At 42.7% G+C, this 14,549-nt stretch overlaps 1 protein-coding gene across 1 annotated transcript in view; it reads right to left on the reverse strand.

Moving 5' to 3' along the window:
* Positions 1 to 14,549, reverse strand: part of PLCB4 (phospholipase C beta 4) — a 362,644-nt gene that overhangs the window by 83,216 nt on the left and 264,879 nt on the right. The window contains exons 13-17 of the mRNA XM_045011149.1: positions 13,302 to 13,410; positions 9,792 to 10,002; positions 9,052 to 9,145; positions 8,297 to 8,376; positions 7,721 to 7,805 (exon numbers count right to left, since the gene is read on the reverse strand). Coding sequence (XP_044867084.1) covers positions 7,721 to 7,805; positions 8,297 to 8,376; positions 9,052 to 9,145; positions 9,792 to 10,002; positions 13,302 to 13,410 — 579 coding nt within the window. The remainder of the gene's footprint in view (positions 1 to 7,720; positions 7,806 to 8,296; positions 8,377 to 9,051; positions 9,146 to 9,791; positions 10,003 to 13,301; positions 13,411 to 14,549) is intronic.

Raw genomic sequence — 14,549 nt, forward strand, 5'->3', positions numbered from 1 at the left:
CCCTCCCTCCAAATGGGAAGCACGGGATCCCATCCCTCTCTGCTCATGGAAGCTGGTGGGATCATTTGGCCTGTATATTGTAAACTCCTTATTGTCTCATATTCCTGTAATGAGCCACACACAAAAAGCTCTGAATACATCAGAATAAAAACAACAGTTACATTAAAATATCAACAGGAAGGCAAGGACACTGAAAAAGTCATTCGTTTCTTTTCTTCTGCTCAGGATTTTATGTAGCATCAACAACATATTAAAAATAAAAGGTTCATATCAGCTCTTTAACTATCTCTGTGTGTTCAGGTAAGAATCTCCCTCTTTTTTGCGCTGTTCTGTTCAGTATTATCAGATTATTTTGAAGGACTATGTTTGAGAATTAAGTTAGCCACATTCTGGACTTAAAAGCACAGCTAATGTGCAGCCCTTTAATTTTGTTTACCTATCTTGCAGTCTTGTTTAATCGCTAATCTTGCCCCTTTTAGCAAAACACGTTTAGACATCTATTATTTCCACCTCACATTAAGGTTTGCTAAATTCTGAAAAAGAGAACAGGCTGATAAAAAATGTATACCTCCATTGGTAAGAGAGACTGCTGTTATTATTTATCAAATCATCTGAAAACTGAATTCTACTCTACTATTTTCTCTCTGCTGCTCATAGCTTTCATAAGTGGCAGAATGGGTGTGCTGCCTGATTACCATCCAGAAGAAAAATACCTCAAAAATTAATCGGTAATAATAATATTTTACAAAATACTCATTTTTTGATGACCACAAAACATTTCACAAAAATTAATTAACACAATGCAAGAGTGTGGCAGGAAAGTATCATCATCCTCACTTTACAGAGGGAGAAAACAAGGCAGGAAGAGGTTACATAGCTTTAAAATAAAGCATTTCTCATCTGAGCACTGTACAATAAATAGAAAAGGAGTCCCTCCCCTGGAGAAATTACAATCTAAATAGACAAGACACAGAGTGGGAGGGGAAACTGAGGCAGAGAGAGAGCAACAAAGTGACAGAGGTAATGTCACAGATCACTAGCATAGGCAGGAGCAAAACCTAGCTCTCCTGATTCCTAGTCCACTGCCATATCCACAGGATCACACTACCTTGGCAACAGTCAAGTCAGGAGACTGGAGTATCAACTCGGACATTGACTTCCTGTGTGATTCTGGGCTAGTCACTTAACCTCAGTTCCCTAATATCAATTTCCTAATTTGCTAAATGTGACTAATAATACGTACTCAGCTTAACTCACCACCGTATTGTGAGTTTCCAGCAACCAGTGCACAGTCCTGCAAAGATTTATCTATGCGAGTAGTCCTTAGCCAGGTGATAAGGACTATACCTGCCAGTAAGGGTTTGTAGGATCATGTTTTTGATGTTTGTGGACGGTATCAAATGCCAAATGCTACATATGTACTAAGTATCATTAAATGACTTGCTCCGTATTGGGAAGGAAGAGGAATACCATCTGTTGGCCCATCACTCTCGGCTCTGAGGTGGGCAGAGCATAGGACAGGATCCCATGGTACAAGCCCCAGCACACACATAGGAGTACAGATTTGGGTGGTGGGGGAAAGACCTGTTACCCAGTATCACAGCTGAAAAGGACAAGGGGTACATTGAGGTAGAAGTGAGTTGGGACTGGAAGATATAGCCAGGGTTAGTAAGGAATCCTAGAACAGGGAGGCAGATCTCTCTGGAGTGGGTGGAGTGTCTAGGTATTCAACCACCACATAAAAAAATAATCATCTGGTCAGCTCTGTCACTGTGCAGGACCAGCATCAACAGCCTCTGGGGGAAGCCACTGTCAACCCACCACACCCTGATACCCAAATACAAAGAGAAGCAAACAAAGGTGGCAAACAGCACGTGGAACCAACAACAACTGATGCAACATCCTTCCAAGCTAATATTCACTTTTCCATTATAATTAAGTGAACTCAATCATTCAATTCCAGCAAGGGAATCATGTACAACAGGGGTGGGCAAACTTTTTGGCCCGAGGGCCACATTGGGGTTGTAAAACTGTATGGAGGGCCGGGTAGGGAAGGCTGTGCCTCCCCAAACAGCCTGGCCCCCGACCCCTATCCAACCCCTCCCTCTTCCCACCCCCTGACTGCCCCCCTCAGAACCCCGACCCATCCAACCCCCCCTGATCCTTGTCCCCTAATCACCCCCTCCTGGGACCCCTTGCCCCTAACTTCCCCCAGGACCCCACCGCTTTTCCAACCTACCTGCTTCCAGTCCCCTGACTGCTCTGACCCACATCCCCGCCCCCTGACAGGCCCCCTGGAACCCCCCACCTACCCAACCCCCCCGTTCCCCATCCCCTGACCCCTATCCAGACCCCTGCCCCCTGACAGGCCCCCCCGGGACTCCCACGCTTATCCAACCCCCCCCATCCCCTGTCCGCCCCCCAGAACCTCCACCCCATCCAACGCCCCTGCTCCTTGTCCCCTAACCGCCCCCTCCCGGGACCCCTTGCCCCTAACTGCCCCCAGGACCGCCCCCCCCGCTCCCAGTCCCCTGACTGCTCTGACCCTTATCCACATTCCTGCCCCCTGACAGGCCCCCACGCCTATCCAACCCCCCCGTTCCCCATCCCTCGACCCCTATCAACACCCCCACCCCCTGACAGGCCCCCCCCCCGGACTTCCACACTTATCCAACCCCCCCATCCCCTGTCCGCCCCCCAGAATCTCCACCCCATCCAACCGCCCCCTGCTCCCTGTCCCCTGACTGCCCCCTGGCACCCCTGCTCCTTATTCAACCCCTTAGGCCCCTTAACATGCTGCTCAGAGCAGCATGTCTGGCAGCCGCGCTGCCTGGCCGGAGCCAGACATGCTGCCGCGCTGCTCGGCAGGAGCGCGCAACCCTGCCAGCCAGAGCGCTGCCCGTGCGGTGGCGTAGCTGCGGGGGAGGTTGGACAGTTTGGAAGGGGCCAGGGGCTAGCCTCCCCAGCTGGGAGCTCAGGGTCTGGGCAGGGCGGTCCTGCGGGCCGTAGTTTGCCCACCTCTGATGTACAACAAACTCAACATGTACAATGAGGATACAGTGAAGTCTAGGTTATCATCAACTGTGACCAGCAGTGAATATGTTTTAACTCCACTAGATGTCAGTACAATCAGGCTTCATTTCCCCTACCTCTAAAATATCAGTCTGCAATTAAAAGCTTAGCTAGGTGCCCCTCTGGGAAAATATCGGCTTCAGACAGTCTCACGCCTGTCCTGAGTTTTCCTTCCAGAGACATTTAAAACGGCATACAACTAGGCAAGTTTCAAACTTGCACCAGATGCCTTTTGAAAGTTGGCTTGATCGATGTGTGCCTGGAGGAGGCAGAGTGACAAAACTAGAGACAAGCAAGAAAAACAAAACATAAAACAATGAGCAGCACTAAAGAGCAGAGACCAGATGAGGCTAGAATTGGGTCCTGAAGCAGCAGTAGCCACAGAACTCCTGGTGTGGCACCATTTCTGTCTGGTCACAGGGCCACGAGAAGCAGTCACGTGAGAGGACTGCGCTCAGGTTGGGGATGTTACAGCCAGCCACACATCTTTGCATACCCCTCCGAGTATGGGAACATGGTCTCTATTAGGCATTCTTGCATCGTAACTACCCCTGTCAAATTTAAGAGAAGAAATTCCCTGGAGAAGGCGCCACTAGGCAAAAGGGACTAGTAGTCACCAGGGACAGTAGCAGGAAGGTGAGTCTCCTTCTGGCTGTCTTTCTCAGCAGCGTGGTGCAGCTGATAGCAGCTGTTCACCTCTGACATTTGGTGGCTGCTGCCAGAGAGTTTGAATGGGTTGTGCAAAGCAGCGGGCAGGCCCTGGAAGAGCATATGTAGACCCTAGAACAGTGGTTCTCAAACTGTGGGTCAGGACCCCAAAGTGGGTCACCACCACATTTTAATGGGGTCGCCAGGGCTGGCTTAGACTCGCTGAGTCCCGGGGCTGAATCCTGAGCCCCACCGCTCAGGGCCAAAGCCGAAACTCGAGGGCTTCAGGGCTCAGGTTACAGGCCTCCTGCCTGGAGTTGAAGCCCTTGGGCAGCGTGGCTTGGGTGGGCTCAGGCTTTGGTCCCCCTTCCTGGGGTCGTGTAGTAATTTTTGTTGTCAGAAGGGAGTCGCAGTGCAATAAAGTTTGAGATCCCCTGCCCTAGAAAATAGGTTAGGCCAAGGTTGAATATTGGTAGGCCATGCCTGTTAAGAATGCTCCAGCATCTGCTATATTTCCTGGCTATGTATGAGACTGAAATGCACGTGGATTTTAGTTCTCCTGACTGGTCCTCCAGTTGCTGCTTCTGCTGGGAGCTCTTCATTCAATTCAGTTCCTAATGCAGCACTGAAGCAGCCCAGATTCCAAAGCTTGATCTGGACCATGAAGTATGAAATACAAGATGCAGCTGAAGTCACTACACCCTTCCCTTCCAGGCACATATGATCAATTACTTTGCATCTGTCATGTTCTTCTGCACCAGATATGAACTGGTTACAGAGCTTGCTTATACACACCAGATGTGTTCATCATTAGTTCCTTTAATGCTCTGACTGAGGTTCATTTAAATAAGGTATTTTACACAGTGCCTCCTAAGGGCTGAACAGCATAGTACAGTTTAGCATCTGGCTGTCCATTACTTGCAAAAACTGGCCTGGTCGGTTTGCAATCTTCTTGTTCTGAATCTGCCATCGGTAGCGTTTTATCTGTTGATTGTTCTTTCTGAGGAACAAACTGTAGATGTCAATGGCTCCTTTTGAACTCTCCACCGTCAGTCACAATCACATATTATATTGGTGCAGAATTTTTTTTTTTTTTATACAACGACAGCTGAAGTTGTCCATCCTTTTTCTCCATCCATTTTTACATGAGCATGGTCACCAGGATCTAGACCTGGCAATTCTCTGAGTGATGTCTGTTGTAAAAATATGTTCAGAAGCTCTTGTAGCCTTTTTTATCTGATTTGCCTACTCTCCTCATGTCTGGCCACTTTGGAAATAGGTTCTTTTCCAAAGGTGGAACACTAGTGCCGGGTTGTCTTCCCATCAGCAGGTCTGGACTTTATCCAGTTGCTGTTATTGGTGTGGATCTGTAACTCAGAAGAGCAAGGAATCAATCTTTCTGCTGTAGGATTTTCTTAGCAGTCTGTACAGCTCTCTCAGCCTCTCCATTTGCTTGTGGGTAATGTGGGCTGCTAGTAATATGATCAAAATCACATTTCGTTCAGAGTGACTTAAATTCTGCTGCAGTGAACTGTGGTCTGTTGCCCATCACCAGTTGTTCTGGGATAACTGAAGTGAGCAAAAGTGCACTTCAGTTTCTCAATAACACTGGGACATGTTATGTCTTTCAAGTACATTATTTCTATAAACCTGAGAAAATAGATCATGATAACCAGGCAGTGATGTTCTCTGAATTTGCATAAATCTGCAATTAGTCTCTTCCAAGGTCTCTCTGGTGTGGGTGTTTGTACACTGTATGGTTCAGCATTGTCTCTTAAGTTGATTTGTACTGGATAACCTCTCAGAAGTCCAATATCACCAAATCCTCTATCAAGTTCTTCCACCTCTCTCACCGGGACATCATGGCTGCCATGCTACAGCTGAGAAGTTGCTCGTCTTTGATCACATCCACTCAGAATGCAAAGCTTTTATCTTTGCAAGTTGTTTCTATGGTGAGCTGATCCAAGCCATTCAGTATACCTCCAAGGCTAGTCAAAGCTGTGTCAAGCTGTGACTTCAGCTCTGAGAAGGATTGAATGTGATTGCAAGTCCCTTCTATGATGACTGTGACATCAGCTCCTGAGTCAATTTAAAACTCAATAGTCTTGCCATGAATATTTAATTTCACTCTCCAGATTAGGTTCTATGTCTAGAGCCCTGTGTGCATACAAAAATTTGGATTCACATACAATCCGAATCCGGGATAATTAACTTCTATCCGACCCGCAATCCACACTCCACCGTTCATATGTATCTGCATTCGCACCCATGTCACTGTTAGAGCCCTGCACAGATACAAAAATTTGGAGCTGCATCCAATTTGCAATCAGCAAAGATGGTAAACAATACAACTACGTCCGTGGATGTGGATATCCGCAGATTTGCAAGGCTCTATCTATGTCATCACAAGTAATAGATATCAGAAACAGTGGCTCTTGGTTGTCCATGATATGAGTCAACTCTCTGACTGCTTTGGTGCAGCAAACAGCTGCAGAAAGTTCACATTTCATACATTCATTACACCATGTGCCTCTGGCTGGACATGCATAATCTCTTGAGATATGACTTTTTCTACTTATTGTGTATGTAGGCTGGAATTGTCACTGTTAACTTGGGAGTTCTCTCTCCTTGCCTCAGGGGTTTTATGATAATAACTTTTAACACAGTTTCTAAGCTAGCTACAGGTTTTTAAGTTTGTCAAGTTTCTCTAGGTTTCACTGTTTCACTAGTTCAGACTGTTTTGCTATTTAAATAACTGAGGTTAGGGTTAAAACTCTCCTCAATTTCAGCTGCTATGAAAAATTTTTCATCTGTTAACCCAATAAACCAGTCTGAGCCTGATATTTTCATGTTTTGCATTCCCCAAATCAGAGTTTTCAGCCAATGTATGCAGAATTCTTATAAAACATTCAACATTTTCCCCTGGTTCTTGAATTCTCTCATGAAAACATTCTCTTTCATAAACCACATTTCTCTGAGGTATAAAGTATGCATCAAACATAGCCAGAATCCTTTCATAGTTATCTTTGTGACAGTCTGCAGTGAAGTCAAAGGATTTAAAGATATGCTTCGCTTGCTTTCCCACAACATAAATTAAAGAAGATACACATAGGGGAGGGATAGCTCAGTGGTTTGAGCATTGGCCTGCTAAACCCAGGCTTGTGAGTTCAATACTTAAGGGGGCCATTTAGGGAACTGGGGCAAAAAATATATATAGTTGGGGATTAGTCCTGCTTTGAGCAGGGGGTTGGACTATATGACCTCCTGAGGTCCCTTCCAACCCTAATCTTCTATGATCTCAAGTTTGTTTGCAATTTGAAATCTTGCAAAATACTGTCTATCCATTGTGAAGATTTGTCAAAGCTGAAGTTCTCTAGGGTATTGAAAAGTGGCATGTTGATGAGATCCTGCAAACTTTGTGGCTGTTCTTTGTCTGCATTTTGTTGCTTTAGTTCCTTCTGTTTCTGTTCTTAGTGTACTCCTGACACTGGGTTCTTCTGTACCAGCTGTGGACTGGCCACAGTGCTTGCTTATACACACAAGATGCGTTCATCATTAGATCCTGTAATGCTCTGCCGGCTATGGCTAAGATTCATTTAAATAAGGCTTTTGCACATAGTGCCACTTAGCATTAATACAGTTTAGCATTAAGTAGAGCATCAATGAGTGGAAACTACAGAGAGACAAGGTGGTGAGGTCACAAGCAAAGGAACTACACTTGGTCTATTTTATAGGGCAGGCAACCCTGCTTGACTCAGCATGGGGACATGGCTCCCCAACCCTTGCCAGAAGTCCTTCACCAATCCCTGTTCAGAAGAAATTAAATGAACCAGCTAAGGACAAGCACCCAAAACCTGAGAAGCCCCAAATCAATAGTGATGTTTGAAAACTTAGGCCCAGGCACACAAGTTTCTCCACTATTGGTGATGTGACCCCAAGTTACTATATCTCGCTAATAAAATTAACCCAAGATATAAACACAATTTTTAAAGATACATACTGGATGTGTTTCTAGAGGTTGCTTCAAAAGGAGATCGCCAAAATAATCTTCACAGTATTTTGACATCTTGTACTGTTGGTATTTGCTGAAAAAAGTGACATTTGTTAATTTCTTAAGATTCTCTCTGTCACCCTTCCCCACCAAAAACCCCAAGCCATCATTCAGCAACAAAAAAGTGAATATAAACGTAATACAAGTATTTCATGTAATTTGCTGCCCACTTACAATAAAATTACAAGACTTACAGTACTTTTAAGTGTTTATAAAAACCTAACTAATATAACTGAAATGCATTTATTTAGAGCAAAGCAATGTGCTGATTAAATATTATTCAGTTAATGTGACCTTCAAATGTAACTCACTGCTGAATCACAGCATTATTAAACCACCGTAAAGCTTGACCTTTGCGTTAAAGCAAACATCTCTGAATCTCTTCAAAGCGGCATCTAATCTAATTTATTTGCATAACCCTGTTACAAAGTTTTCCAAGTAAAGCTGAACTATTATGAGCCTTATCATAGGTACAATTGCTCTTTCATTGCACTATTAAAAATGGAAGATGAATATACTTTATACCTGCAGTGATTTTCAAATGAAAGAATAACAGGATACTCAGATGTAACAAATGCAGTTTCCTTAATGGCTTGAATGACATCCTTTAAAATGCAAAGAAAGCGTTCATGTTAACACACATCAAGTGGCAATCATGAGTAGAAATATTTTACAGACCCAGAACATGATGGATTTGCAAATGAAGCAAAGACAGACGGAACAAATTGTGTCTATTTCATTTCTCCATTTACTCCTACTCACTACCTTGCTCGCCATGTTTAAAAAACTCCCTCTTCACCTGTGGGAGGAAGGTGATAGCAACAGCCTCAAGCTCAGTGCTGCTCTGAGACATAGGGATCTGACAGCTGATCTATCCGAGAGGAGGATTTTGGCTGAAGGGACAACTCCTGTGTTTCGCCTGTCCCTTCCACCGGTAAGGGGGACTTTTGCAGCAAAGACCATAAGAGTGGCAGGTTTTGGAGAGACTATGCAGAGGCCTGAGTGGGCTCCCCGCATGCTTTCATGCAGAGGGGGGTGGGAACAGGTAGTGAGGCAGAGGCAAGCTTTTAAGAGTTCAGGACATATGGGAACCACCCCATTCGAATCATTAATTCCATTAGGATGTAGTGCCAGCCATGCAGTGTTGTGGTGTGGGATTCCTTCTCTCTGCAGAGTTCCCTACTTGCTAGCTAAATTTCCCAGTCTGGGTGCTGAAGAGAGGATTTGGGCTTAAAGTTTGATTCATAAATTTGAAGTTACCAATGATATATATATTCTACCTTGAAAAGAATATCTGTACACATTGCTTTCCCATGCGTTATTATTGGTTCTTGGTCTTCACCTTTTCCATCCCAACAATCCAGTTCAACACATCTAAAAACCCAATAACAACTATGTCAATTTCCACAATATTTCAATAAATATATAAGCCATTTGACAGAAACTCCAAGCAATCGGTCTTGTTCAGGAGCAGAGACTACAATAAATAACATTGCAATTTTAGAAGCAATACAATTCCTTTCAAGCTGTAATACACAAACTCTTATTTCAATTTGATTTTATAGCTATGGACATATTACATTAAACTCTGTGTGTGTGAGAGTGCAAAATGTCTGAGTGAAAGTGGTTTTTTTTCCAGCACTCCATTATTTACTCTCTCGTTAGCTAATTTGGATATACCATATCTATGCACTGAAAGTAGTTAAACTGGAAGTCATAAACCGATATCCATGTAAATGCAGATTGGCTTAATTGCACAGCACAAATCCCTCTGAACTGCAAAAGTGTGCAGTCTACATCTTCCAACACACCCTTCCCCCCACAATACTACAACTTCCTAAAGGCTACTCTTTCCATATGTTTTTGTACAAAAAGGAATTTTACTTATGATATTTTTCATATGTATCACACTTGTTATATTTACATGGTATCATATAGAATTGCCGAGGTAAATAAAATGAAGTATTTGATTTCCCCCAAACAATATTAACTATGAAAGCCATTATCCTGTATTTCCAACCTGCAACCGGCCAAAAGCACTTGTCTGTACATCTCTACAGAAGACTTCCCGCCAAACTGCCTGCCTGTTAGATAGGTATTGTGGGAAGAGCTGATGAAGTAGTGAGCCAAAGAATGGTCCATTTCCTGGTATAATTCCAAACGGTCAAGGAAGACTGGGGCATTTTCATCTGACATCAAATATCTGCAGAATCCATCACTTGATATGAGACCTGGAAGGAAAAAAATAGCTTTATGGTTTTTTTGTATTTATGCAGAGAATACAGATTGTTAGTGTTTAAAGGAACACAGACATTGTTACCCAGAAGAGGTGCTGGTATTTTATAACAGCTGATGAAAGAAAATTAACAACAGTAATTTAAGTACAAGACTCTCCCAGTCTTTCAAAGGCTGGATCCAAAGATTCTATTAGCTTGAGCTACAAAGTTAATTTATTTTGGATTTATTTCCAAAACATGGAAGGTTCAAGACTTTTGCTAACCATCCCACTGTTCAAAGTATATACAGTAGATTATCTTCCTGACAATGAAAATGAAAACATTTTCTGTGTAAACAAAACCATGTAAGAAAATGGAACTTTGTGTGTACAGTAACTTTGGCCACAGTGTCCGTAGTATGTTTTCTTTCACCTCTTTTTGTTTTGTGCTTCAGAAATTGTAAAAGATGAGGGGCCAGATTCTGGTTTAAGCCAGATCAGAATCTGCCTGTGATATCTATGTTAAAAATGGCCTCATGCTAAAAAAAAAAAAAAGGGGGGGGGACGACAGGGGGAGGTAGGCAGTTAACTATTTAAACGTTACATTACACAATTTGAATGCAATTTGAACTTGAAGTTCCTGTTTCCTAATGTCAGACATGGAGCTCTGTTATTGGCAAGGGACAGCTCACAGCAGCTCTAATTTTATTTTGTTTCACATGACCTTTTTGTTTCAACAGAGAATCCCTAACCCCCCAGCTTTCACTTGCTCATAACTTTCTGAAAAATTCTCACTTGAGGCTTTGAACTTCCTAATCTTGGTCACAGCCAAATCCCTTCAGCTGGTTTTGAGTTAGGAGAAAATGAAAAAAAAATTAAAATCACACATTCTCATCTTAAGAAATTTAACACCCCGCCCCCAGTAAGAACTTAAAACCAGCAGAACAAAGTAGCTCCAGGCATGATATGTGATTAGCCTGGAGGAAAAAGTATAAGAGAGTGAAAAAAAATCACTGCTGTGTATAGCTGGTGGATATCTGCTAAGATTTTAGCAAAATAATGAAGCCCTGCCCCAATGATAACATAATTAAGAGGCTGAGGTGCAGAGTCTCCCCCAGAAGGAGAAAGTGTCTATAACGGCTCTTCCACAGAGCTCCTGAGCTTACTGAGCCTTCCATGTGCTGTCCAGCATATGAAGAAGGGCTGAGTTCTAGTTACTGACCCTTACTAGTTACTGAACCTTATCGTACAGCAGGGGTAGTCAATAGGCGGACCGTGAGCCAAATCCGGACCACCAGCTGCTTCTGAATGGACCCCCAAATCTTTTTATTTAATTATCATTATTGTTGTTATTATTTTAATTATTTTTTCTGGAGTCTGGACCTTGACTACACCTTGACCAAGAAATCTGGACCTTGACAAAAAAGTAATTCACTACCCCTGCTGTATGGTGACCAAGGCAGGACTGGTTTCTTACAGCTACGGCCAGTGAACGAGGTCTTGCCTCCCACACAGTGCTATTCAGTGCACACATGTGCCTAAGTGCTTTATGGAATAGGGGGTCTTGTAAAGGACTGCAGAGAACAGGCACCACGCAGATAAGCCATTGCCTCCATTGGATATTGGGTGGCTACTCATACATTCCCAGAATACAAGACATTATGGTACTTCCAGGATTGGTGTGGACCTGTCCCTGCCAGCATGACCTCACATGGATAGTGCATGCAAGGTCACACTGGTGCGGGTGGAATGATGTGCTTTTCAAAATGTCACCCCCGTCTGATACTGGACAGAACCTAGTCTGGTTTTGTCTCCACACTGGACTACGGAGCAATCACCCAACAAGAGGACAGTATGGTTTAAAGCCAGATGAATGACCTGCCTATATTCAGGATCCATAACTTCTGGGGCCAATTCCTCCCCTTCTCCCACTAATTCCACTGGGGTGAAACCTGCATGAACTAACCCCACCAAGGAAAGATCATCATCAGAAAAACCCCATCGATTTTTCGGCAGGAGACAGTCCACATTTACATACATCGCAGTACAAATAATAAAGAAAGAAAGAATTAACACAATAGGCTCAAGTTGCTACCATGACTCAATGATTGTTTGAAAGAATATGAAAGCAGTGTAGACGCTCATGCCGACATCAGCTTCTAGATACAGTTTCTTGTCTGCAAAATACCTATCTTCATAAACTACTGGCTTACTTTAACTCCTGCCCACCCAAAACATGGGTGCATCTCTTTCTGAACAGGGGCAAATAATGTTCATTATACCTTGTACATTATGGGAAAACACTTGAAATATGCTGGCATCTAGACAGGAGAACCATGACTGCCTTAAACGTGACCAATATGATTAGATTAAAAAGAAAAGGAAGTAATTAGTAAGGGGAGTTTCCGGTACATACGAAGATGAAAACAAAATAAGCTATAGAGTTGGAGCCTTCAAAATTCCGATCCATGACTGCGAGAAAACAATGGATCCTCGCGTGTCCTATAGATAATTTTTTAAAAAAGAAATACTGTGCTATTGAGAGGAGATATCTCCCATCTGAAAGCCAGTGTATTGGCTGAAAGCCTTCCCCTTTTTTTACTGGAGTGCCCTGAGAAGTTATGGAGAGACCATCACCTCCCAGGTTCAATTTTAGCAAAAAAGCAAAAGCAATCTGTTAACAGATAGCGTGATGGAAGGATGGCAGAGTAAACTGGGAGCAACATATACAGGATCAGATCCTTACTCCTGATTCAGCTGCTTTACTCCTGGTAAAAGGACCAGAGGGGTGTCAAGGCCTGTTTCCTGTGCTGCAGGAACCAAGGAAGATAGCCACTGGCTCCTCACAATCCCTTGTGTAGGGACCATGCCTAAGGCGAGGAGCACGTCAGGGGTGGAGGTGCAGCTGGCGGTACTGGAGAGATTCTGGGCAAAACTGAGGCTTAGAGTAGACAGAGTAGGATGCTGCAATTTAGACAAGCTTTATGCCTTCGGCCTCTGCAGCTCATAGAGAAGATTAGGAGAGCACAAAGGTGCTTACCCCTATAGCTTTGGTAAAAGCTAACATAGCATTTTACTATGTACCTGTGAAAGAAGCCCTCCCGTTGGCATAACACTATGTACACCAGGGGTTAGGTCAGTATAACCATGTTGCTCAGGGGTGTGGATTTTTCACCGATGTAAGTTTATAGTGTAGACCTGGCCTCAGTCTCATTGGGACTAGGCTCGCAAGTCACGTAGGTGCTTTTTAAAATTTAAAGTGTCTAAAGAATGTGGTATTAATTTTTGATACACAGATATTCCCACTTTGTTTACCTTTATTCTTCAAATCTTCATCTGGCTCATATGTCTCAATTATCTGCATTGCTCTTTTTGAATCATAGAATGGGAATAAAATTTCATTCAGACGAGGATCTCGTTGATGCTAAGGTTAGAAAATAACATAATTTAGCAGGACTACTTACTGCAAGGCTGTATTCCAAGAATTTTTCATTACTGCAGATGAGAAAGAACGAGCTGCACAATTTTTTTAAACTAGAACTTACAGAATATCCCAATTGTAACTTCAGCATTATATAAATTTAAATCTAGTTATCTATGAAAACAACTGGCAGTTTGCTCAGGAAAATACTCCAGTGCAATCATTTAACATGTATTATTGCTATTTACTCATTACAATAAAATAACACGTGGCGTATGTGCCAATAAAATTTTGACAATTAACAACAGATCCTTTAATAACTTGGTAAATCCTCTTCCTTCTTCAAAAATCTTTTATGTAGGTCATGCAAATTGATGGGCCTGACTGATGGTAACATAATTATCCCTTCATAAAACTTGCGTCTTCATCAATATGGATGACTAAAATAAACATTGAAAAAATAAAAAGTTGCTACAAATATTCTATGCAAAACCTGCGTTTAGAAATATGTTAACTAGTGTCAATTATCTCTGTGAATTGTATATATACTGGGGCATTCAACTTTCTGAAAAATCAACTTTAGGATCATAGAGGAAATAGGTAAACCATTAAAAAACCTCTTCAAAGTATCATCCCAAAATGTATAGCAATTAATGATGTAGGGATTTCATAATATCATACACAAATATTGTTTGGACTGTATCTAGGCATTCTAGGTATCAGTGACTTCCAATAAATCTTTAAAGGCCTGATTCATGACACATTCACTTTAGAGTGTGCAATGCGATTTTCACTTTTATTCACACTGGATTAGAGCTGCACATTGTGTGCCTGATTCTCCATTAAAAACATAATTCAACTGAATAGTGGCATGTAAGCAGATGCAAAAGCAAAACAAAAACAAATATGACCATGGAAACACTCTTTTACCCAGGTAGGTGCAGTTTTGAAGCTGTAATTTACATTCATAAATGTAACATAGGCCACCCCCATATTGCTGACCAATAATTTAAGAGTGGACAGTGTGGGATGTCTATGACCTAAGGCACTATAAGCATTTGCTGTAATTCCTTACATACAAATATTTTGGTATTCTGTTCAATATCAAGCCATGTCCAATCAAAAATAAGCAACCTGCTCTC

The sequence above is a fragment of the Mauremys mutica genome, chromosome 3, assembly GCF_020497125.1.
Source record: "Mauremys mutica isolate MM-2020 ecotype Southern chromosome 3, ASM2049712v1, whole genome shotgun sequence".
Classification (NCBI taxonomy): domain Eukaryota; kingdom Metazoa; phylum Chordata; order Testudines; family Geoemydidae; genus Mauremys; species Mauremys mutica.